This window comes from Dunckerocampus dactyliophorus, chromosome 8 (genome assembly GCF_027744805.1).
Source record: "Dunckerocampus dactyliophorus isolate RoL2022-P2 chromosome 8, RoL_Ddac_1.1, whole genome shotgun sequence".
In the NCBI taxonomy this organism is placed as follows: Eukaryota; Metazoa; Chordata; class Actinopteri; order Syngnathiformes; family Syngnathidae; genus Dunckerocampus; species Dunckerocampus dactyliophorus.
The window spans coordinates 9709121-9735913 of NC_072826.1; the positions used below are offsets into that span (position 1 = coordinate 9709121).

At 39.5% G+C, this 26793-nt stretch overlaps 1 protein-coding gene across 3 annotated transcripts in view; it reads left to right on the top strand.

Annotated features, from left to right (window-relative positions):
* The first annotated feature begins 4648 nt into the window (after positions 1 to 4648).
* Positions 4649 to 26793, top strand: part of LOC129186662 (histone deacetylase 7-like) — a 42219-nt gene continuing 20074 nt past the window's right edge. Inside the window, exons 1-8 of one of the 3 annotated variants that reach the window (XM_054785137.1) lie at positions 4649 to 4903; positions 23155 to 23335; positions 23488 to 23575; positions 24161 to 24275; positions 24378 to 24454; positions 25430 to 25543; positions 25732 to 25823; positions 26230 to 26328. In XM_054785137.1, the coding sequence (XP_054641112.1) occupies positions 23204 to 23335; positions 23488 to 23575; positions 24161 to 24275; positions 24378 to 24454; positions 25430 to 25543; positions 25732 to 25823; positions 26230 to 26328 (717 nt within the window). In that variant the 5' untranslated portion in view covers positions 4649 to 4903; positions 23155 to 23203. Of the gene's footprint in view, positions 4904 to 11019; positions 11314 to 23154; positions 23336 to 23487; positions 23576 to 24160; positions 24276 to 24377; positions 24455 to 25429; positions 25544 to 25731; positions 25824 to 26229; positions 26329 to 26793 lie in introns of those variants that run through there. The other 2 variants (XM_054785134.1, XM_054785135.1) reach the window with 2 other exon arrangements.

Below are 26793 nucleotides of genomic sequence, written 5' to 3' on the forward strand. Positions count from 1 at the left end.
ATTGGCCACAGAGAGCCTCCTTAATAAGAGACAGCTAGCCACAAGCGGATCGGTTCTGCAACAGCTGAGTCAAACATCTGTTGGGCCTTCACAGTCCCAGCCAAAAGGTTCTGGGCTTGATTTAATAAATTGAATACATTTGTTGATTCCACTTCCAGAAAGGTTCTCTGAACGTGTTTTCCCTCCAATCTCCTCAGCTGTACCTCATCTTTGAATGGACTAACCTCTGCCCCTCCTCGAGCCGTTCTGCTCCACAGCTGTTCACTTGCCTCACATTGCACATTCTTTGCTTCTTCAGGGTTGTCAGGGGCCCATGACTCTCTTTCCTGCTTCGTGTGTATGTGTGAGAGCAAAAGAAAGAAAAGGCCGATGTAATAATGTAATATGGAGCCACAGCCTGAAGGACAGAGTACAGCTGCATGGCAGGCCGCCATCTCCCAAAAAACCCTCTCTCCCCCAGCTGTTTGTCTCTCGCCAATTACCCCTGTTCATCCAGGTCCTCCCTCCCCCACTTCCCATCACCACCTTCCTACTTTGGCTATTTTTAGCATGAGAGAGGAAAAGGAGAGACGGAGGCCTTCATATTTTCTCCCTTCCTCCCTCTGTGCCCCGCTCCTCAGACTTCCCTCCACTATCCTCTCCACCTTTCGGGCCACTGGTGCAGGTAATATGCTTGGGAATGCTAAACAAAGGAAAAGAGCAACACAAAAACAGGCTCGGTCCGACAAACAACAAAGCAATTAGCCAGTGTTTGGTCTGGCTGGAACAAGCATGACCTTTCAGGAAACACCCCCTTCCTGTAGAGTTAGGTCGGCTCGCCATTCAGCCTGATTGGAGGCTCACATTCTTGGAAGTCGATGACTGCGTCTCTTCAACAGGTCACCGGGGTCTGCATGCAAAAAGGCTGTCTTTTGTGTTAAAAACAATGTGTTTAAAAAAGGAAATATATTTTTATGGGAACACGCTGCTGTATGCACTTAAGGGTAAGTGTGTCACCTTCACCTTGACATGAAGGCGCTGCATTATGCAGTCATTTTGTACACCACTTTTCCACATCAGAGTTGTAGCGGAGATGGAGTCTACTTGACTGTCAATCCCTACAACCACTACACTACCGACAGCGCTTACAAAATGATCAAACTTAAATCTTAAATTGATGAGGTTTACAGTCATAAAAATATATAATGAGGTAGTTCCTTGGAAGTTTTATAGTGTTTTTCATGCTAAAATGTATTGGGGTGTTTCATAACCCTGTTAAACTGTTTGCTAACCTGTTTGGAGTGGTACTTTCAATGTGTCGTGATGGGCGGGTGTGGAGTTTGCTTGTTGTCGGCGTGCAGTTTTCTCTGGATACCCTCCTAGAGGCCAAAAACATGCATGTTAGCCTAACTGGAGACTCTACATTGTCCATAGATGTGAATGTGAGTGTGAGTGTGAATGTGTTGTTTGCCGATATGTGCCCTGTGATTGGCAACCAGTCCAGGGCATACCCTGCCTCTCGCCCCAAAGTCAGACTCCGGCACACCCACAACCTGAAGATATAAAAAGGCTCATTACGTAGATCGCGAGCTACCAGTCGATCACGAAGGTAGTTTGGGTCGATCGCGCCGACGTCACTTTGTAAATGTCATATGATATCGGTCGACTGACGAGCTCCACTCCTGATTCGCTATTGCTCCCCCGTGGCATTGATGAAGTGGTGAACAGATGTCTCAAGCTACACACGAAGATACAACTTTCATCTTTATTATTCTAATTACGGATAAAATAAGATACCTATATCTGTAACAAAAGTTATCCGTTCACTTGTAGCGGCTATTTATGTAGAAAAAAAGTAAATTGTTTGATGGTTTTGCTTCGTGTCCTGAACTCCACGACAGAAATGCGTGTTTTCTACACTTCTGTTTCTTAAACTATTATGTCAAGATGAGCTGGAAAATGTGCCCGTTGCTGAAACCTTTTTAATATGTTGCCTTGAATTTGGCTGCATTGTCTTTTGCATCATCATTTTCATTACTTGTATATTGGTAATATTTGATCGCAAATGCTAACTGGACATAATACTTGAACTGTGTGTATAATGAACGGCTACGTAGCTATTTTGACTCACATACTGTATTATTAACTATTGAAGAATTAAGTGTAATTATCTTTACAAGTGAAAGACCATTTACCATTTACTTTGATTACCTGTAAACTTTGAAACTGCGAATGTGAAATACTAATCATGAATATTTAGTATAGTAGTTTCAAAGTTTACTGGTTAGATTTCATATATATGTTGTATGCTTTATACTGTAGTAAGAGAGACATCAGGTCGACTTGGAAGTTTCATGCTGAAAAAGAGCATGCACCCCTGATATACATGTACAACATACATAAATACTCATATTTATATAGTAAATATATATATACTTTATATATATCTATAGTAGGAGGTAGATCTTTGGGACTTGGTCATTTTAAAAGTAGCTCGCAGGCTGAAAAAGTGTGAGCACCCCGGTGTATGGTTTGCGATTGAACAAAGGTAATTTATCTAGTTAATATTTGTCATTTGGGACAACAGACCATTAAATGGAAGGAAATATGAAGTTGGTCCCCTTTTGCAGCTGTGACAGACTGTTAAGATCCAAAATTAAAATCTCTGTTCAAATTAATTCCAGAGAAAGTTTGTAAGCCTGAGTTTTAAGAAAGAGGTGACGGGAAGACATATGAACAAACATTCAAGCAGTTTGGGGTCAGTACCTTACTTGTAGGCCTTATGGAAGTTGGCATCTCTCCAGGAACAAACCCAATTTCCATACTTTGGTTCGTAATGTACCCTTCACTCCCAAACCAAGTCTCTGTAGATAAGTTTGCAACAACACATCATCACAATGGTAAAATTAACCTATCTCACGACAGTCTAATCCCAGCTCACGTTCTAGACCTTTTGAGAGACACCCTCTGCCACTTCCAATGCCCATTACCATAAAGCAAAAACAATTTAACAAGTAATTTGTGGACTGATGGGGCAATTTTGGTATCTTGTCCTTTGAAGCTGGATCCCATACAACAACCTTTCTTTTATCTCCTCTTGAACTTAAGGTCTTGCGGCAGCCCTGTGTTTCCATGTTGCACATTTTCAGATGATACAAATCCCATTGTGTTCCTTAAGAACTTCCAAGCATCTCCTTATCAGCATTTTTTGTCTTCTTTTCCTCTGAGCATTCCAAATTATACTTCTTTGTGTCAAAGCAAGCCTCCTTTAGATTTTGACAAACTGAATTGTTTCTTTTATGGACGCACAAGCTCTCATTGTGGCTGGACTGGATATACAGAGAAATCCCTTTAAAGTCCCAAAATAAATGTCACAATGTTACAGTCCATTCATCCTCTAAAAATACCAGATATGCACAAGACTGATCCTCCTTGCGAAAGTGACTTTGAGGAGAAATTGAGACCAAGAAAATCCCTCTCTCGCTTTTCATGAAAACAAAGTGTCACGACCCCCAAAACATGAGTTCCCTTTGGTCACTGTGTTTTCCCAAAGGATGAAGTTACATTTGAACCACAAGTCTGATCCATGGCAGCTAGCGTAGTGGCAGACCACACAGCAGTTGAGGTCAGAGGGGGTTGCTGACCTTTCCAGCCACATTTCTCTTTCACAGACAGGAGACGCACACACTCCCTCAAACAAAAAATCAACACAGGTTAATTGAACTAACATGGCTGATGTGTGCTGGCCCAGTGGGCGTCTGCCACTAACTGGTGTGTCTGGAGTATTGCTATGTCTGTTGAAAATCTTGTGGTAGGTCACACGGGAGCTTAGTGCTTCACTGATGAACACATGAGGAATACAAGTGGTTCAAACATCACGAGAAAGGACATTTTGATAAAAAAAAAAAAAATCAGTGTTCCACTTTATTTCCATGCAGAACCATTTAAAGGTCAAATTAAATGTGAACTTTTAAGAAGTTTTTTTTTGCTAATCGGGACACCCCTGCCCTGTAGGTTTGCAGGCATCACAATAAATTAATTCAATTTTAATAATAAAAGAGGTAGGCGTGCTCCTTCCCAAATCCCCAGCATTTAGTTTTTGTCCCTTCGGCTGAAATGCAATTGCCGGGAAGAAATAAGTGACCTTGTGCAAGTAATCACACTGAATGCTTCCTACAAGTAACAGCTGACTTAATGAAGTTTGTCTTGTAAAGTCTCGCTTCTCAATAAACGAGTCATTAGGAGAATTAAGAATAAATGCAACTGCTTTTTGATATCCATATCATGTTGGCTCTTTGACAGTAAGAATAGTTTTGCTAGCCAATTACATAGGCAGTGTGCACAATCCTTCCTGTGACATCTTTAAACAATATGGACATTAACCCAAGCAACATATATTCTTTAGAAATGTTGGTTTTGTTTATTTGGATATATATACTACTGTAAAATCGCTTAACTCAGGTAATGCTTAGCCCTCTTAGTTCCATCCTCTGTGCTTTGTGAGTACTAAATGAACACTTCCTGCTATTGTCTCTCAGACACAAGCACAATCTGTTACTCTCTGCGACATACTCACACACGCACACTAACAGAAACACACAACCTCTGTGTGGCTTCTTGTGCAGGGGCGGCACTGACAAGTTACGGGAGGTTGATACGTCAGAGCAACTGTGTCGTCTGTGAAAGCCTGTGAGCTGAAGGGAGTGATTAGGCGAGAGGCGGAAAGCGAGAAGAGAGAGAAGAGCTAGTGGAGCTCACATGAAGGGAAGCGCGAGACATCAACATTTCAGAGCCAGTTGTGTCAAGCGGTTGAGTCAGTGCGCTTCAGCACCACTCCCCTGTCAAAGCAGGATCTGTCTTCTCATACAACCTCTCAGACTGCTGACACTGATTGACTGGACTGCACGGAGGAACTTCAAATCTGGTAGGAAATATTGTATTGTAACATTTCTCTGCAAATAAATGTGTATAATATAGAGCACAAATGACCCTTCATTTACTATGTATTGCCTGTGTCAATTGTTTATGCAGCGTATGACAGTATCTTGTGGTTATTTTGGTGTGAAAAACTTTCTGCAGTGGGTTTTTATCAGTGCAAACTGCTAGAAGGCATGTTGATCTGTATTAAAAGTAGGACTGATCAGAGAAACATTGCGGTTTGAAAAGATAATAGTGGCTCGTTGTTATTTGGTTGTATTTGTTTGCTTTTGGAAGTGTTGTCCCTCAGGATGAGGAAGGGGAGAAAATTGGAAACAGACTCACCTACCCCGGAGAGTGTCCACTCACAGAACTTTGCTAAAAATGAGAAACAGATCATTAATGCAATGCAGTGCTGCAGGAGACAAACGTATCGAGATCATACATAGGGGCTGTATAGTTAAAGGCCGGAAGAGGTTTGGTCGGACGAAAGGAGTTGCCTCAAAACCAGATACCTCTTCTTCCAAGCAAGGAGCATTAAAAACAGGATTGAGTTATCCTGCATATTGTTTTTCCAGATGAATACATCATTTACGGAAGCCCTCCCCGGCCCTCCATCCGTCCATCCATCCTTGTAAATAACAAATCCCCCATAACACACTTTGAATAACTGATTGTGGTATCACCAGCATGGATCTGTCTTCATTGCCAAAGGACTAAAGCAATTTACTGTATAAAAAATCATAACTAAAAACATTAGCTAGTTTAGCTACATCCATCTTTTTTTCTTTCCGTCACCATATTTAAGCGTGAGTTATGAAAGTTTAGTTTATATTATGTTCAGTTACTTATATTCAGACAATATTTTTAAAGGTATCTTGGGTGGGGATTTACCTTTATAGTGACTGGGTAGTTGCTATGATGTCATATGCTTGACATGCTTGTGTAAAGAAAATGCAATATGAAATTATAGGAGAAAAAGGGCACTGTATCAAACTTTATCAATATTTCATGCACCGGTTTGTATGTAGTGTATTTCTTTGAGATAAATCATTAGGTTCCAGGTATGTCTTGTTTGCAGAGGTCAAGGGGCATCAGGTTAAGAGGCCACAGTCAGTTGGAAGTGCCCCTCAGGGACATAACTCTCCCTCTGACACATACTAGTAGTTTATGTTGAAGGTGTGTGACTATAGCAAGGTAAATTATGTCACTGGAGAGTACAAAGGGACAAATAAGCGGGTTTCAGTTTTAAAAGGTATGCGCCTGTAAAAATGTCTTTTCAAGCGGTGATACATCTTTAGTAGTTTTCTTTGTCTTTTCAGTGAATCAGTGTGGTCAACACCTGATTGCACTGGCGAGAATTGCATTGGTTCTGTGACATCATCCAACATTAACTTATTGCTCTGATCGATCGGCCACCGATCAGTAACGGCCAATTTCCGTAAAAAAAACATGTGATCGGTGATAAACGCCTTTCAAAGCCGATCACAAAAAACGATCGGCAAATCCTACATGTCTGCTGTGTCACGTAAGGTAGCCCACACAATGACGCGATTCGTATTGAGCTTGACATAGGATACACCAATTGATGCCAGCTGGTTTGATCGCTCCCTTACCACACGCTTTGTCACACGCTTTGCCTAGCTGTCACTGGCTGTAATTTGCATTGGCGGCAGCTAGCAGTTAGCTAGAGTGATCCGCCTAGCTTCTGGTCTTCGGACTCCAAATGTGACTTTTTACCACAGTCACATTTTGTCAAGCAATGGGGTTAGTTCGGAGCTTGTTTTTGTCCCACGGGGAAGCCACAAGTGGATATCACATTTATGGGGTGCGTACTACCTTTTTCAAGCGTCACTGGACAACTTTACTTTTCGTCGTTATACTAATTATGTCTTGTCTTCCAAACACTATTCGTGTGTGGTTGTTTAATGAACATAAACACATGGTTTATCCAGCCTTATGATGGTGATACTATGACAGGGGTCTCCTATCTCACCAGCTGATTTTGAAAAGACTACTCTTAGTAGTTATCATCATAACTGCTGAATTCAGACTTTATGCCTTCATATAATGACAAATGAGCACAAAATAGCATAAAGACGACGGCCATGCTGTTTGAGTGGAGATCTGCTTGGTAAATAAAGTAGCGTGCAATTTAAATGTTGCCGGTCATAAAGCTCTAATAGTGACGAAAGTTGGAGACCCCTGCAACCTGGGCACTGAATTTATTCTGTTCATTTTTTGCCAGGGGGGCTTGTAATTGTCTAACGGCGCCCCGATCAATACCACTCACCATAAATAAATTAAAAAATGTACAGTTAATCCATGTGATTGGTACCGCTCTCACTCATGGATGATCGGTATCGGAATCGGCAGCATAAAACCATGCTCGGACCATCCCTACCTGTCAGTCTGTATTGTTGTAGAGAGGATACCTCATAACAGCAGTCTTCCTCCACAGATCACGTGACCCCTGTGAAGAGACAATGAGAATGAGACGTAAAGGGTTAGATGTAGGTTTATATCTACAGTATATTGTAGTGGGGAGTACACAGTGCTTGCTTAGGTAACTAATAAAAGATGCTGTTACTCATTAGAGTACCACCCCCTGGTGGAAAAATGATTTATCTGCAGGAATCTGATCTCCCTGCCAAGGGATTTCTAATTGCATAGGGAAAGACTGTCAGACAGATTTTGTCATGGTGGAAGCCGTTTAACTAAATATTTGTGGATTTCTTTTTTCAGTCCAGAGAAGGAAACTTGGACATATCATAAATGTCAAAGATATAATTGTTCCTTTTCCACGCTCATCTCTGTTTACACAATCATCCAAGCCTCAATGTGGATAATAAGATGGTATATTTCCTGAAATATACGGTATATGATTTTCCCCATTATATTTGGTGTGTGGATCTTTTACTGCACTTCTCACTTTTTCAGCATTTCGAGAATGTCCACATGTTGTGAACTAAGAGTTTCAACTTGAATGCATTGGAGGACACACTTTCCATCGTCACAGTCAGTTTCCAGAAACAGTGACATGCTGCAGATGCTATCTACCCCCTCTGTGGCTTAACTTTGTTTTGCCGTTGGGAGTGGAAAGGCTTTTGAGGCTACCCACCACTGTGAGCAGTCTTCAGGACCTTCTTGGTTCAAAGTTACCACACTACTGCTCACTCAGCTGCACATTTGATGAATAGCTTACATTAACATTTGCATGTGTGATGACTGACTATGCACACATTACCAAAACACAAACATGTCACAATTACAATTTGCTCTGCAGGCAACTACAAAAGCATCCGCTGACTGTTTATTTTAAAAGTGTGACCGTGAATTTGTGGAGGCGTACTTAATTGTTCTCTGACTTAATGTTCTTCACCAGTCCTCTTCTATTATGCTTTTTTGGCAATCTGCCCTTCAAGCGCTGCTCCCTCCATCACCGTATTGCCTGACTGCATTCCTCCCATTCCTACTGGCTTCCTGTGACTGGAAGAAGAGTAAGGCCTACTGGCCACAAAACTCCACCTTGAAGTCCTACGCATGTATACCATATGTCTATTTTTTCCTCTTCAATTTTAAACTCATCTTGGAGATCCAGTGCTGAATCGGGCCAATCCAAATGTCTTCACATAATACAATGTAACTCACATTGAAAGAAAACCTCTTAATCAATTAATCAATGCTTTATGCTTCTTTTTTCCATAGAAACTGGTAATGGTGTGTTGTTCTTCAATTTGTTTTAAATCAAAAAGAAATCAAAATCTAGATTTAGTTCAGTATATTTCACTGTAAGTGTTCACATACGCCGCCATGAAATTGAATTTACTTGAATGCAATTATTCCATCCACAGTTGACCTCATGACTCGAAGTATGAGCTGTTGAGCCACAACACAGTGTTGCTGATAATGTTTTCTAACTCCAGCCATAATTTTCCCCTTAAACAATTGAAGTGCACAATGGTAAACCTTATGATCTCCAGGGTCAGTCTGGGTCAAAGGAAACAAAACACTGGCTCACTTCACTGTCCTCGGCTGCCTATTCGTTACACTGATGTGAACATGGGTTCTGGCAAAAGGTAGATTTTGACAATGAGAGACGCCCTTGCTGTGGAAAACAAGAGCTTATGTGTGCAGAGGTGCCAGCAAGCTAACTTACTGAAGCAATGTGCAAGTTACAAATACATGGTTGTTGACGTATTTATCATTACTGTTTCCATACACTAACATATATACTATACTAACATGCAACAGTAACATATTTTATGTGTTCTACTGGTGATGCCAAATTTAACTTTGTTTCTCTTAAGGAATATTTGAATTCTTGGTAGTTGCACATTGAGATTGGAGTTCAATTGGTTAAGTGATTATGTTGATATTTGTCCAAACTGTCCACCGTAGGTATCAAAAAGTGGCTTACCCTTTGATAGTATTGTACCTCAAATAATCTCTGGGTGAGTCCACCTAAGAAAATAAACATGTAATCTCAAATAAACGGGACATGGAGAGCTGCATAAGCTACATAAATAGCAATACAATACTTAATACTATACAATATTGTATTCACATTTTGTGCCACTGGATTGTGACCAGATTGTAAGTAGAGCATCATAATGTTAAAAGAAGAAACAGACACACAAGCAAGGCCTCTGGCAACGTGCCATTGCTGCTTTGTGCTGTTGAATTTTTGGGGGGGTCTACTACTTGACTTTTTCTGTCTCATGACCCTCAGGATCTTTTAAAAAATTGAAAATCACTCCTACTACACAACGATACGTCGCAAGAGGCCTTTACTCTTGCCACGTCAGTGTTTCATATACAGTCATCTATTTGTGGCGGCCTGCCACAAATAGATTTGGCGCTACCTTTTTTCTTTTATTTTTTTGATGTGCCGCTAGCTTTTTGCTTTCGCTCATAAACGCATCATAATGGGACTGTCTGTGTAGCTTGTCGTTGCAACAGCATACATGAAAAAGTAGATGGCATCGTAACTCTGCTTCTTAGCGCACCTCATACGCACAGGACTTAGCCACACATTATAACGCATTTGTTCATCAATATTCTGAGATATTAGATGTACAATGACGTGTACATTACCTTTTAAAATCAGCGCACGCTCACATGAAGCCCAGGAAACATCATGAATGTACGTCTACAACTTCACAAAATTCACAAAACACCCGTAAGGTGAATAACTTGTTAAATAAGGTTTAAAACCTGAGATAATGTCACACATTTCTTATTACACAAACAAAAAAGCTCAGCTTTACCTGTCCACACACAAACACTGAGCTGAGTTTGTGACAATTTCCACTCTGGCCAGAATTTACCAAAAGTTGAGTTTTTAAGGACAAAAGCCCGTGTTTGCGTGTGGACGAGAGGCCAAAATGCATAGAAAAAAATATGCGTTTTTAAAATATCCTTATTCTTGTGGGCATGGACTCAAGCACTCACAGGCCATCTTGCCTGCAACATAAACAAATGAATAAAAAAAGAAGCAACAGAAGGTTAATTTGTATTAAACATATTAACCTACTAAACATATTTTTTTCGTGCATACAAATTACATGCACATGTGCCATGGCCAATTATGTAAATTAAACAAAGATATCAGAAGTCCCCCTAACCCAATGTCACAGATAGATGTGATGGAGGATACATTTTATAGCAGATGTTGTCTTTTTAAGGCTGTGGTAATCATTTTTTTGGTCATCATGAACTTTACATATGGACAGTGCTCTCCATACAGTACCAATTCCCATCTCTCTAGTGACACGACATCAGTACAATGTCGTAGTTGTCATCAATTGAAGTGAAAATTAATATGAAATAGACACATCAGAAATAAATAGCTTTCTTTGGAAATCCTCCATGCAAGAAGAAAGGTGAATTATGAAACAGTATGTGTTTCAAGGTTACATACCACATTTCATTTTTACTAAATGCACTGGTGGATGTACAGTATTTGCAAGTGTCTTTCTAAGCGAACACAGACCCAGCTCATTGACTTAATATCACCCAATGAGTTCATGAGGAAGATCCTGAATACTTCGGAGAGTAGCAGAGGAAACAACATTGAACTTCCTTTGGACTTAGCACGCCCACTAGCAGCACGATCAAGGTGAAACTGCAGCAAGTGTTCAGCGCACTTTCACCAGCCCTGCCGTCGACTGAGGACATGTTTTTGCTACTACACCTACAGTACTTTTGTGTCCATGTTAGCTTAGCAGTACATGCATAAAGATGAAGAAGATACATTTAACAACGACCAGCGTAGAACTCGAAAAGGATGAGGAACAATGTAAAGAATTCCCTTTTCTTCTGTGTGACTTGCTGCTGTTCCCTTAAACGCGGCAGTTGGTCCATCCAGTGCCAAAACAAAATGAAAAGACTCCATTTGAACTTGACTTCTACAAGGTAGGCGACGTTTGTTTGCTAACAACAGAGCTTTCTAGAAAGTTTACAGGTGGAAAGCAATATTTGGTACAACTTCCAAAGGCTTTTGAATATTAACTGTCTGCGTTCAATAAACTGCTAAAAATATTATTGTATAGAACAACTTGAAGTGTATTTTTTTTACCTTCCTGTTGTGCTTTTTAGCATAGTGACGTTAGGTGCTGTGTTGCCAGATGGAAAATGAAAAATCATCGTATTAGAAGCTAAATGTATTTGATTTTTGAGGGAAATGATCGTACATATCCAGTTTAGCTTTTCTCAGGACCATCTGCTACAGTAATACATTACCACAGACCATGTATAGTATAGTTTATATTAGGGATGCTCTGATCAGGGATTTATGCTGCCGATTCCTATACCGATCATCCATGAAATCTGCTGATACCAATCACATATATTAACTGTGGATAGGGGTGCCGTATATGGGGGATAAGTTGGGACAATTCATTGATCCCCTGACTGCTAGAGGGCCCAAAAAATAGGTAATTATTAAAAAAATAAAAGGGGCGCTGCCCAACGTGATTTTTTTTTTTCCTGGTTGCACCCCTGCTATTGCTTATACGATATGAAAAGGGAACCATAAAATCACCGCCATTTACACCAAAAACATATTTGACTTACCTTTTCAAGAGAGCATGTATCATTCATGAAACTTACAGAGGATGAGACGCCCTCTTTAAGGAGCTTGGATGTGAGAGTACATAGTTTGATCTAGCAGGACTTCCAGGTATCAAGCAGCGGGGCAAAGCGAGAGAGCAGTCGGCAAACCCGGTGTCTTCCACCGCTGAGACAGGCTGGTCATCTAGTCCGACAAATTCAATTATTTTTTGGGTTATTTGCTTTAGGCGTCAGGCACATACGGGCAAGTATTGTCCAGCGTTGGCTACATTAGCTGCCGTTTGACTGATAATCACATCGTGAGTCTCGAAAACGCGCCATACTCTGTCTAGTTTGTGTTCTTCTTCATACGCCGTATTAAATTAAAGCTTTTTAACGTGCTACTCTGTGAGATATTTGTCTTGGCATGTTTTGCAGGGTGCAAAGTTTATATCACTCTCCCAAACGGCAGGTAAGTTCCACACAGCAGACATGTTTGTTTTTGGTTTGGAACGCCTGGGGGACGCTCCCTGCAGGCTGCATGCTGCTATTGTACGAGCCAGAGGTGATAGGCTTCTGTGATCGGTGTTGAAGGGCAGCGATCACGTGCTTTTTCACGGAAATCGGGCGATATTGATCGGTAGCCAATCAGTCGGAGCATCCCTACTTATCAGTTTACCTTTTAAGTAAGCTAAACACCACCAATGGCAGAACCGCACCCCCATTTGAGACAATGCACAACATCTGGCTGTACAGGCTGTTTGTGCCTGTTTGTGCTTGCTAATAGCCATTTATTTAAGGGGTCAAATAATCTAACTTTATGTGATTTTTAGAGTTATTGATTGCACAGAGGGTGAAGTTATCATACACATACAATAACCATCGTACGTCTGGCAACGCTGGGTGACCGACAGGGGCCAACTTGCAGCAACGTCCAAACACACAAAATATAGAAACGATCCAAAACCAACAACACACAAACACCGTAAAACTACTACAAACTGCTACAAACGGAACATGCTGCAATCGCATCAATGCTGCAGAATGTTTCTTGAACTTGCAGCATTTTTCTCATGCTGTTGATTTCCGTGTTTGTATGTGTCTTTTTTGGCATTTGCAGCATTTTTCTTTTGCATTTGTTTTTGATCCTGCAGAGTTTTATGCGCTTGCAGCATTTTACTTTAGATGTTTGTGCATTTTTGGTTTTGTACACATGACCTCTGCAAAACCTATTTCAATGTGAGAACAACATAAATACACCAAATTAAAACAAAATACGTTGAAGGTTAATCTGAATATGTGTTGATGCCTTACTGAACTACAGTATATTCTTTAATGCAGGTTATTATCCTATTCTGGTCAACTCTGGGTGATAAACACATATTGCCATTTTTGTATTAAGGCTTCATTGTTTGCATTTTTTACTCCCATAATAAAATGGGAATGCTGCATGCCTTTATTGCTAAGCAATGCATGTTTGGTTGTGTGTTATATTGCTGTATTGGGTGCGTTTACATTATCACGACAAAAGCCATGAAATGTCACACGCTGAAAATGAAAACGCACATATTTACAGTATTCTTGCAGGCAAACATCCATGCAACAGTTCATCACTTTGTATAGTTGAGGTCATAGCTTCGGGGGTTCTATAGGGATTCAAGTTACATGAGTTATGTGTAGTGTGTTTCCAAGGATTTTGACACCACTGTCTACTTTTTGTTGCCTCTCAAATTGCTCAGATCACATTTTCCTCTGTTTATCGCTCATTAATAGGAGATTTCATCAGTCCTTTGAATGTCGTGATACAGTATCTGTGCGTGTGAATGGCTGCCTTGAATAATGAATAATAACTAGCCTTGTAAGTCTATGTGAACAGTGTCTCCTTACACGAACGGTCGATCACAAAGTCCATTTTGCTCTGGAGGTTGTGATTGCCTAAAGGGTTGTTTCTTCGTCACAACGTTCAACATTCAATTATTTCAGTCACAGCAAGCGATATGATTGAATGGGCCATCTCCGTTGAGGTTTCTTATCAGCACTTAACAATAATCAGAAAATCCTGAACCTATGATGGATGTCATTCATTTTGAAATAAGAGCAGTATTGAATTTGAATGCTGTTTGACACACAGTCGTCGATGGTTAAAGGGCAGAGGTTAGGACATGTTTTTTGTCACTCCTCTTCTTGTGACCATTTCGTCATTCCAAATATTTTTGTCCACCGATTTTGGTGAACACTTGATTGTAAAGTTAAACCAACTGTCATTGACCTCAGATAGCGCTGTATCAATTTGGACTGCGTATTTTAATGCAACCTTTTCCCAGGAAAGAACCTTTACAAGTCTCCAGTTGTTTGCCAGTGTAATCCACAGCAGTGTGCTGACAATAAGCACAGTGTTTTGGACTGGCCACAGCCCTAGATCACATTTCCTGTTCCTGATTTAAGATCAACTCATATGACTGTGATACACTCCGCAAAACACAGAAATAGGACTATTTGTGGATTGTGTGCGGGAAACAAGAGTGAGAGAATAAGCATTAACAACAAGGTGCAACAGCAGCTTTATTGCAACAGAAAAAGTTTTCAGGTACCAGAAGCGAATTCAGACATCCATTCCAGGGTCTGTAATTGATCGTGGCGCAGCGCCACGACAAAATAAAAGCCGCCACCCCTTCAAAATGAGTTTTTTTTTTTAAAACCTTCATAACAAAGTTAAGTATGGTAACATATTGTATGAATGTATATACTGAATATGCTATATGGATATATATATAGATTATTATTTACGCACAAATTGACCACAATTAGTTTGAAAACAATTTAAAACATCATAAACATTTTTCACTGCGCTTTATTTTGATAAACATGGGAATTGCCTGTCTGACGTGTTGGCACTTGCGCGTGTGTGACCGTTAAAAGTGTGCGACGGGTCTTGTGTTGATGTTCATTTTCTTTCTTACTGTTGAGAGAATGAAAAATAGTCTGTAAAATGGGTAGTCAATTGACGGCAGCTTGCTAAGCTTATCTATGCCAGTGTGTGAGATCACTCACGTTTCAATCTCATTTCACTTTCTGGCATCTTTGTTTATACATTTTGCCTGGCTCTCACTGCCGTTCTGGGGGCAGCTAACTAGCTCATTTTTGTCCCACGAGCGATCTACAAGTGGTTATCACGTTCATGGGGTACATGCTAACTTCACATTTCCTGTGTGTTCGTATTACTCTAAAACAGGCATCAAAGCTTCAAAAAATGCTAGGGCAAACCCTGCACTCATCCAAATATTCAAATCATCTTGTGTGCATAATTTGCATTTGCACAAAGTCAAACACTAGTACAGTAATCCCTCGTTTATTGCGGTTAATTGGTTCCAGACCCGACCGTGCAATGTGAATTTTCCTGAAGTAGGATTCCTCCTTTATAAATGGAATATTTTCATTTCATTCATTTACACTCGTCTTTACACCTTTGCACTTGGTCGGCAAAGTAAATACAAACACACAGCGCAAAATTGTGTGGTTTCACAGAAAGTCTTTGCAAAAGAAATGCTGCTCTTTAATACAGTTGCAAAGCCAGCATTTCAAGAAATGTTGCAAACGTTTGACAGTGCCTTGCCTGCGAAAAAATACATGTCACAAACAGCAATTCCATCACTTTAGAGTGAAAGATGACATATTAAGGGAAATATTACATTATTATGATCTATTATTATTATATATCATAACATGAGTCGTTTATTTGGTTTAAAAAAATTGACAATAATATATTTTAGCATCAATTTGTGGGGCAGTAAAAATTTCAAAATGTACCTGCATTGTTTTGTGATGTGTTTAAGTAAAAAAGTTTGTTTGTCCAGTCATATTTTTTCATTGTACTTTTCTTAAAATCTTGTCTCGTTTCGTCAATAATAATAAAATAATAAGAATAATAAGAATCGTAATAATAACACAGGTTACTGTTGTGGCCATAGCCCATAACAAGCTAAAACTGAAATCTGAACTCCCGACATCACTTCCTGTCCGCCATCGATTCTGCCCCCCAACAAGGTAAACTGTCTTCAATGGCTCATTTTGAAGACGAATACAAAAATATTCCATTTATACAGAAGGAATCCTACTTCACGGAAATTCACTGATCACTCTTGGGTCTAGAACCCATTAACCACTATAAACAAGGGATTAATGTATATACTATTGTTTGCTAATAGGCCGTATTCAACCACGAAACAGCATGATTTATTAACGTACTTTTGAAAAACCGTGAGAGAGTGAATTAGTGAAAAGCTGTACAGGTAAAAACACTTCTCAAAATACAACCACATTTCAGCATCAGTGCTGAACGTATGACAACCCAAACTACACAACGGCAATCTATTAAAAACAGCAGCTGAACCGGTCTTTTGAATCCCCTCAGTTGGTGTACTTTTTTTGCTTATTTAAAGTGCCCTTTAAGTTCTCCCATCTACAAAGGATGACTCACCGGAGAAAAGGAGGTTGCACACAACTGTCGGTCTGTCCGAGGGCATGCTAGCTTGTGACACTGTCTCATGCCCCCGCACTATTCCATAGTGAACTGGTGGAACCTTACCTTGCTTATTCTGCAGGCAGCTTGTGACTCATGTTAGCGGAACAACATGGATAGACAAAAAGAGTACAAAACAGACACAGAATATGAGAGAAACTGACAAGTTCCAATGTTCTCCTGATAGATACGTACTGTATCAGCATAATATATAAAGAATACATGTAGTGTAAAACCCATGGTAAATAATCCATTCCGGGTTCAAACTGTATCAATCAGTAAAATTTGAACTAGAGATGCTGGCTTTATATCTGATTTTCCGATATTGTCCAGTGCTTCATTACCAATACCCATACCGATATTGTCAGCAGCTCTTCTTTCAAACTAATGTCAGGTCACATGCTGAGTAATGAGTGAAAGCATAATATTTCCTTTACTGTCATGCCACAGGATGCATTTCACAAATAAACACCGTTTGTGGAAAATACGACAAATACCACAATATGCAATAAAAGTTATAGGAAAAGTGTAATATTTATTTTAAACATTTTGTCTCAAAGTAGTCTTTAAAAATCATGACCATTAGTCAACTATTGTAATATATCCTCCTACTCATCAACGTAAAATTTGGAAAGCTGCATATTTCTATGTGGCACAAACATCTGTATATTAACAAAGTAAAGTGCAACGTATGAAACTCTGGACTAGTACAATCAGTGAAATGATAAACTGAGGTAGTTTTTTTCTGTACCGCTAGTCACTTCTTATCATTATTTTGATACAGGTACGCTACCTGCGTGGGATTTTGAGTGATTCTTCCCTAGGTGTGCTATTAGAGTAGATGTATCAAAGGAAAACGTCCGACTCCCCCTTCACATAATCAGTGCTTTACAGTCAGTGCAAATGGCATATTTACTAGGGATGTCCCGATCCACATTTTTTGTCTTCCGATCAGATTTTTTTTATAGTCTTGCTGTTCCGAACCAGTTCCGATCCTTTTTTTAAAAACAATTTTATGAGCTTTTGTTACAAAAATGTATTTGTGGAATTAAATGTTGTTATGAAAATAGCTCTTCAAACCATTAAAAATAATGCAACCAACGTATTGTTGAATTTACTCTTTTATTACACAGCATGACCAACAATATTGTTTGGCTTTTGTAACAAACCTCCGTGAGTCAGGTCCCTGTTCCAATAAAAGTCCATCCAATAAAAAATAAAATTGGAAAAAATGGGCGGGCAAAATACTTTTAGGGTAGGACTATTTTGACATTTGACATGGTTATAGCTCAATTTGTGGTGTGATTTAGAATCTATGACTTTTTTTGAACAAACTCTCTTCAACGCAATTGTAATTTATTGATGGTCCTTAGTATAAACAACCAGCGGTTGAGCGTCACTTCCTGTGCGAGCACACCGCAGCCATGATACAGCAGTCCGGGCACAGTACGGGGGAACTACCGCTGTAGCTACGGAGCTGAATATCCTACGTCCAACGTGAAACTAACTTCACCACGGTACATGTCTGCATGGTGGTCTTGCGTTTTCTTCTTGCGAGTGGCGGGAGTCGAGTGGCCACCAGCTTTGAGGAGCATTACCGCACCTACTGTGTTGGAGTGTGGCCCAGAGTTCCGAATGTTATACGACAACCAGTGTTGTCCGATCTTCAAAATGCAGGGGATCGGCAGCCGATCCCGATCCTGAAGATTGGCTCGGAACATCCCTAAGATTTACAATTCAAAGGCAAAACTAGTAATTCATAATAACTACTAAAAATAATTCCAAACTGCTGACATACTGCGCTAGCAAGTTGTGTTGCGCTGTGGAGCACGGCGCAGTTTGATGAGGCGACACTCGCGCGTCGATATAAATATCGGCAGAAAAGCCGATGCTGATATTATTGAAATTTTATGTCAATATCGGCAGATAATATCAGTATTTTCAGACATCCCTAATTTTAACATCATTAAATTAACGTAAAATGCAAAAAATCAGTCAGCCATTTAAAATTTAATATGAGACATGAAATAATTATACAGCCTTAATGATGACGGTGTAATGAGATGATTTTTTTTTAAACATTCTTACTTGTCATACAAGTGTAAAAAGAAGTTGATCAGTAAAACAACACAACACTGCTGTAATCGCGATATGGTGATACTGGTGTCTTTCAGCTTACTTCGCATAACTTTCAGCGTATACTGTACAGTATTATTATGTTTGTCTTTTGAACATCACATGAACAACCAGCTTTGAATTTATAAAACAAGAAGAAACATAGCCTTGATGTTTGGCAAGTTGCTAAATGTTAAATCAATGATAGTGGCTGTCCATTGCAGTCATGTCAGTGTATGTAAATAACTGTAAAAATGTTTAAATTTTACTTGCAACAACTGGAAATACTGTACATGTCAGCAGGTACACTATTCCAGTCTAATCCGATCCACTTTGTTTCTATAGTACATTTCATAAAAACTGGTCCCAAAGTGCCGCACACAAGGAAGCACATTCTAAAATAATGAATAATAAAAACTAAAAGTTTGAATTAATATGATAAAAACAGTAAATCAAATAAAAACACTAAATTTTAAACACCAATGAATAATAAAATAAATAAAAACACAAAAATAAGTAAAATCAAATTGGTAAAAGAGAAGAAAACAATAAAAGACACGGAGGACCACACGACTCACGCCAAGTTAAAAGCCAGAGAATAAAAGTGGGTTTTAAGGCGAGATTTAAAGCATTCAGCTGTGGGGGCCGCTATTGTGTACTTTGTGTAATCCTTATAGCCGCCACCTGCATTCACATCACACGTACACAAATACTTGTAAGGGCAGTTGTAGTTACTTCTAATGCACATAATTGTAAGCGCACACGATGCCACATACTCATAACAAAAGGCTCTGTGCATTGCTATTAATATGACAGCAATCAGCACTGCACACATTTGCACCATTGCCCTCTATAACGTGTGCACGCCAACAGGTGACGCTAAAAATAAGCAGCGATGGCTGAAATATGCACTTAGAGGTATAGGGAAACAAAGAGACACTATCAGGGGCACTATTAATACTGTGACACACCGGCACTGATGCGTTTGTACAGTACATGCTCCCTCAACTGTTGCACACTGCATATGCAAACACAAAGACCTGCTGTGTACACTCAAAAGAAGCAACTGCAAGCTATTAATATATTGGCAGGCATAGGGTAGACACACACACACACACGTATGGATGCACGCATTTGGAGATTGATACTCCAGCTGCTCGGAAGCAGAGGGACAGAATGTCCCCAACAGCTGTGCATTCCTCTCAACGTAAGAATAGTGGGGAGAGATGGGAAACAGGGATAGGTGGCAAGTAGGGGGAAGTGCTAAAAGTGGGCAACATATTGACATCGGCCCACTTGCACAATCAGAGAGGTATTCATTTAACAATACAGAATGCTTATTATTATGATTGTTGTTTGCCGGGGTGAAGAACTGCTTTGTGAGCTGTTTTGTAGTACTTTTGTCACCTCATTTGGGTACACGAGGGACAACATGTTAAACATTTTCATACAACTCTTGTACTGGATTTCACTAGATTGTGCAAATGAAGCGGATGTGTTCTTAAAGGAGTTATTAGCAACCGACAGCTTGCGTTATGTAGTTTTTTGGTTATACGGTATTTCACTGCTGGGTTGCTCATCAAAGTCGATGCAGTGTCTACTATTGTACACAAATAGTAACTCTCACTTAGCTTGATGTGTGACTTAGAGACTGAACTCCATCCAATACCAATGCGGCATTCACTTCAACCCAACAATAAACAAAGCCAAATTTACTGGCCGCAGTGTTGATATAAATATAGCTGACAGACATCTGTACTTTCAAGCTGCTGCAATGAGCCAGTAAATCTATTCAACCAAAATAGCAGCTTCTGCTTGCCTAAAAGAACCAAGAGGATGTTATGGTGCACACTAACTTTAGATACAGGAAGTGCATAAGTGTGTGTGTGTGTGTGTGTGTGTGTGTGTGGCGTGCAGAAGGCCCACAGAAAGAGGATGGATGGTTGTGAAACAAATATGCCATTACAGAAACCAGAAGTTTGTCTCCTGTTTATTTTTAGCACCACAATGCTCAAAATGAGAAGACAGAGAAGCGCTCACATAGATAATTTGTAGATGCACTTCTTGCTATTTATATAACGCAAAAGATTATATCATGGCAACAGTCATTCTCATTCGTTTTATGTTTATTATCATAAATGCAGCATGCGTCGATTCAATAACTATATTGCATCATACTGAGAGGTTTTGTTGCAAAACTACAACAGTACACAGACTTTTAGGGTACTGTTTGGTCAAAAAAATACACCTCGTACTGTGTTCATTTTAGAATGCGAAACAGGCCTTGTGTCCATTCACATAGCGTATGTTGTCAGGTGTAGGTTTCATTGTGTGTGTGCTTTGAAAGTGTGAATAAGACAGAAGTACATTATTTGTCACACAGTGGCCTACTCACGCACAATCTGTTAAATGTGAAAACTATTTACATACTGAACAGTTACTGAAAGCATAATTTTTTTAGGTACTTTTTGAGTCGAGACGAGCGCGTACGTACTCACCATGTTTAGTAATGGTGTACATACATGTAATCCGGACAAACAGTGCCACCATCCCTCCACTCCACCCTTGCTAATGACTTGGCCTCTTTGTTGTATTAATACATGGTTGACACGTGCAGCACATGCAGGTAGACTAATAAGTCTTGGCTTCCTTGTGATGCGTGACAAGGTAGGACTACAGTGAAAGATGTTTGATGGATCTTCCTTTTAGTGCTGTTTATATTTCTCACAAATTCATAATCGAAAGGCATTTTGTAGAGGGCAGACCTCCTACAAGGTGGGAAGATTGCGCAAATGATTCCCATGTGGACGACCCAGTGGGACTGTGTGGATGGTTCTATTGACAGCAAACACCACAGAGGGAAAATAAATTCCTTGATCCATATTTTAATCCACATTTGCACCAAATTGTAACGTCTTCTTGGTGTGAGCATTTAGTGTAGTTTTTGTGTAATCCTGCTAACTAAAGAACTAACATACAAACCGACTAACTGTTGTTATTATGCACTCCAATCATCAAGAGAGCAGAACTGAAACCACTGTGCTGAAATGCACATTAGCATCTACTGGAAACCCTAATGGCCTCATTAACTCCCTTTATTGTTCTACTGTGTGTAAGTCTCACTTGACCCACAGGGTTAACAGCGTGGGAGGGAGTCCTGCAAACCAGAAACGCCCTCACAGAGATGATTAGTTCACTGTGAGTCAGTGTTGCTGTTGGGAATTGGGGCCAAATCTAGCACGCAGGAGAGAAGTTTACCTAAACCTTTGCATCTGCGTATGGAGGTTTACATGGTACTTTGATCCACTAGTAGTGTAGCGTATCACATAGCTGGCTTTTGTGCAGCTGGTATGTAGTTTGGTAGTCTAAACTTTCACCAACCGTTCACCCGAAATCAGCTGGGATAAGATGAATGGAGAATGTGCTGTTTGTTTTTGCATTGCTAGGAATATGGATGAAGCGTCTTATGTTGTCTTCATTTTCCATTTGATGAAACAATCTTCTTGTCTTCACTATATGCCAGTAAGAAGGCAGTCTCTGTTACTGTGAGAAATGTTGAGCAATATTGTTGCAGTCATTTGCAGGCGTAAATGCTCAGCAAATTTCCGAAAGTTCCTTCCTCCTACCATGTGTCTCTACATCCTAGAGGCAGCAAGGTCTCTTCTTCCATTTTATTTATTCATCTTTGCTATTGAACATGTTCACTGTCTCTTGCTTTGACATTTAAAAAACTATTTGTTTGCATGTGCGTATATATGATAAGTCATGGAAATTGTACAGCATGTTTTTGTTTGACTTATGTTCTATGATAAACATAATGGTTGTATTTACATAGTTTTTTTTCATTATGAATTCATTCCAAAAGGTCAACAAAAAGAACATTTTATAGAGAATTGCAGTTTAATTAATTGCAGTGGCAAGGCAAAATTCTGGCAAACGTTTTCATATGAATACTAGGGGCGTTTGAAAACCAAGGTCTGACTATATTCAGAATGACGACTAGGTATGGACATTTGACTAAATGTTGTATTGGGCTGCTCAAATTTAGCTTCCAGTGGCTGATGTTCTTTTTTTTTTAGATCAAAAACTAGATGAAACAAAATCAGTAATGCCAATAATGGTTGCAGCAAAGTAGTGCACTCCATTTTTCCTGAGTTGCAGTTGCGAAGTTATGATTAATCAGCAATTCAATACAATAAATATATCAGCTAAATGATCCAAATTGATTTAGTCATAAAGCTGTATAACATGATTTTCTCGCCCCTTTGCTTAAGAAAAGTGTCCTTTTTTCTTGAAAAACTTTTGGGCACTTTTGCCTAACAAGTGCTGAATTTATACTTTAATTTTTCCGCAGAATAATGTACTTAACCCAAACACCTTGACCTTACAAATCAATTTCCTACACCTTTCCTTTATTCCTCAAATATGTGCCATTTTTCATCTTATGTCAAATGCAAAAACACGTTTCTCTCTATGGTCTTCTCAGGTGTACATTTATTTAGCCTTTCAATGCTACATTTGTCAATACTTACTGTAACTAATGTTTCCCCACTTTATGTTTCACCCCACAGTGGATGTGATCAGCAAAAGTCCTTCACTACACAAAAGTAGGGACAGTCCATGGACTTAAGTGTCTCCCAAAGGCTGGTTCATCCAGGCCGAGATTCGGCTATGCTGGCCCCCCACCGTTCCATATTCCTGGGACACTTTACCTCACAGCACTACTCCCAGTTTTCCCCCCAACAGTTGCAGGTACATACAAACATGTCATTGGATCCTTGCGGATGTATATCCTAATTTGTAAACTTTAAATGTATTTTGTGGCATTCAGCTATTCCATGAAGCATTAAATAAGACAATTTCACTTTTTCAAGTGTTATTTTAGCTTCATTTTCTCATTCCAGTACAACACTGAACAAACGCAAAGAGAGATGGAGGCAGAGAAACAAGAAGAGCTGCAGCAGCTAATACGAAAGACTAAAAATGAGCAAAGTGAGTGTCTCATGTATTTATTTGTAATCATCTAATCTTCAATGTTGAATATGTGCAGCGAGAGAAAGTAGGATTGTCGACACGTTCTTTTATTGAGTCATTGCTCACTGTATGTTTCAATAAAAAGGGGATTCCCAGCAATCCCGTTACCATTTTCCCCTTGGATTCCAAGGAAATTGCATTTATACAAAAACCTACATCAAATCAGCCAGATAGTTTCATTTAAAAAACAAAACAAAACAAAACAAAACAAAAAACCTGCAGATGTACCCTGTACAGGAAATGGGGTGTAGACTTGAAGTCTCCTTTTGATGTCACCATTTATAAAAGATACTGCTTGCATCTCTGGTGAGATGAAGAGATTTCATTGAATTACTCTTTTTTTTTTTCTTTTTTTTTAACATACATTTTACTGTCGGGGAGTGGCGCAGAGTGGGGTGGTAGACCTGTGTGCAAAATTTGGGGGACAATTTTTAAAAAAAAAATCATAACAAAATTTGGCCTGGTGGAATAGAATTAACACTACAGGTTCACTGTGCTGCTCACCTGTATTGCTGATGCAGTGATGTTGACGTTAATTAACAGGTGCTATAGCCAGTCCTCTGGTGAAGCAGAAACTGAGAGAGCACATCATTATGAAGAACCAGCCCACTCATGACAGGCTCACCCCCAAACTCAGCGGTCCTACACCAGGGTACAGGTGAGTCAAAACTAAATTAACTAAAGAGTTAACTATATCTCCTTATTTCAAATTATTTAGCTAAATTTGGACATGCTTTTTTTTTTTTTTTTGGTGACTAAGGCACCCAGTTTCAGACATGTCCCCAAAGCCTCAGCCGTCACCCACTGACACCCGGCCTAAGGAACTGCGAAGAACAGGTGAGCTATTGTTAGGGAGTTTCTACTTTGAGGTAAAAACAGTGACTGGTATTTTTCCATTTCAGGTTTGTTCACCTGTGCGTGTCCTCTGACAGCATAGACCATTGTGTATAGTGTGGTGTTTTTTAGTGTCTCAGCAAACTGTCATTGTATGTCATCAACCAAAATAAGCAATATGAAGCCAAGGAGGGGAAAATAAACAGGAGCGTACTCTATAAAGAGTCATGAAGCACCAGGCCTTCAGGGCTAGAGACAGAGAGAGAGAGACAGAGAGAAAACTACAAAGTCATAAAAACAACAGTGACAGTAACACACAAAGACCAAAACGGTTACATAACATTGACTCAGAGGTATGTGTAAAATGAACGGTGTGAGAGTACAGAGCAGGTTTCTCTCGCCGTGTGAATGACAGGAAGGAGTGGTTTCTTCTTCTCGTGCATCTCTGCAAGCACACCTTCCATTCTAAATGGAATTATTTATTTGCTTTGCCCCAAAATGGCTGTCAACACACACATATACACCCTCCTCAGCTTTTTTTTGGCCTATTGCATAGGAACAATATACTGTAAACCTGCCTTGTATCCTCTCTGGTCCAGGTGCTGATTGATTCTTTTTTGGGATGTTATTGGGATTCTAATCAAATAATGAATGTATTATACAGTTGACCAGGATGCCTACACATGCATTGGCCGTCTAATCCACTAACTTGTTCTTTATATCAAGGCTTTCCTAAGTTAAAGCTTTACTTCTGTGCATTCACTCTTGTTGACAGACTACTGTATGTGCAGTGCGTCTATAATTGCTGTTTCGTTGAACTGTAATTCATGGGATCTATATAGACTCTATATATATATATATATATATATATATATATATATATATATATATATATATGTTTCCCTTTTCAAGACACCTCCTTGAGAACGTGCACATGCTTACCCATAGATTTATTTCTGTTATTTTGTTTGTATGCAGTCTCTGAGCCAACGTTGAAGTGGAAGTTAAAGAAGCTCATCAGCACAAGACCAAACCCTTTGCAGAGAAAAATTAGTGCCCCTCCTGCTGTGAAGCACAAGACAGAAACTCTGGGTATCTACATTTAATATTGCTGTCATTTGAACTTCTCTTTTATTTGGTTAAAGATTACATTGTAACTCCATTTTATGCCATGGTAACTTACAGCACAAGATCAGTTGAATTCAATTTTGAATTTGTTGTGTTGATCTTTGCTAGTGTTCAAACAGAGACTGAGTCGATTTTTGAATTGTGTCTCCTAGACTCTTCTCCCAGCAGCACCCCAGCATCGGACTGTAGTTCTACCAACGACAGCCTCCAGTCAGACAATGGAGTCCTCCCAGTGGCTCATGAAGTACTTACTTATTCTAAATCATTCCACTTTGCAAACTATATGAGTTATGTTGGTATTGTGAAGTGCACTTGATTACATTAACAAGGCGGATATATATTTATTAATTATTTATATATACATTTTTAAATGCACTGCTTTCCATTATTTCGTAAATAAACATCCAATAACAGTTGCCTGTATAACAGTGTGTGTGATGCAGAGCAGACCATAATGGCATTTCCTGTTGTTTGTAAGCCTTTGTATTTATTGAACGCCACACCATTTACAGTGCGATTCAGAAGTCACATCTGGGGCAGTATGCTCTCAATATATGCTACAAAGTCATTTTTTTTTCATGCTGAAAATAAATAGGATATATGTGATTATTTACAAGTTACTCTTTAATCAATGTGGCTATTTCTTTCAGGCACAGAGACTTCTGCTGAAGGATGGCAGATTGGCCCATTTTACCCTGCCTACCAACCCGACTGCCATGCCCAACATTACAGCAGGACTGCCTGCACAGGTGTGTAAGTCTTTCAGTCTGACCATTGAATGAATGAAAGGAGTCGACATACAGTATACCCAATAGTAACTAATGTGAATGCTCAGCTAGAATTTCTACCATAGAATGCTGTATAATCTATGGGTTTAATCCTTTGTATACATGATGACAATTATGATGATTACCCCTCTTGGTGGTACTTTTATTTTGAGCATATGCAATCATGGCTGAACCTGACTCGCCCAATTGTTTCAGTATGTGGTTGTGGTGAGCGGTAGGTCTAATTTGTTTCATGCATGTAAGAATATGTTCATTATGTAAGCGTTAAACGGCATTACAGCTCCGTCAATAGAGGGTTCAGGGTTAATGTGATGCATTAATTATCTCATGTACAGTAAGAGAAACCATAAAGGATTCCCGTATGCCCGAGACATCTAACCTGGCATCTCTAGCTTATCCACCTCTTATCCCTTTCCTCTATTGCTG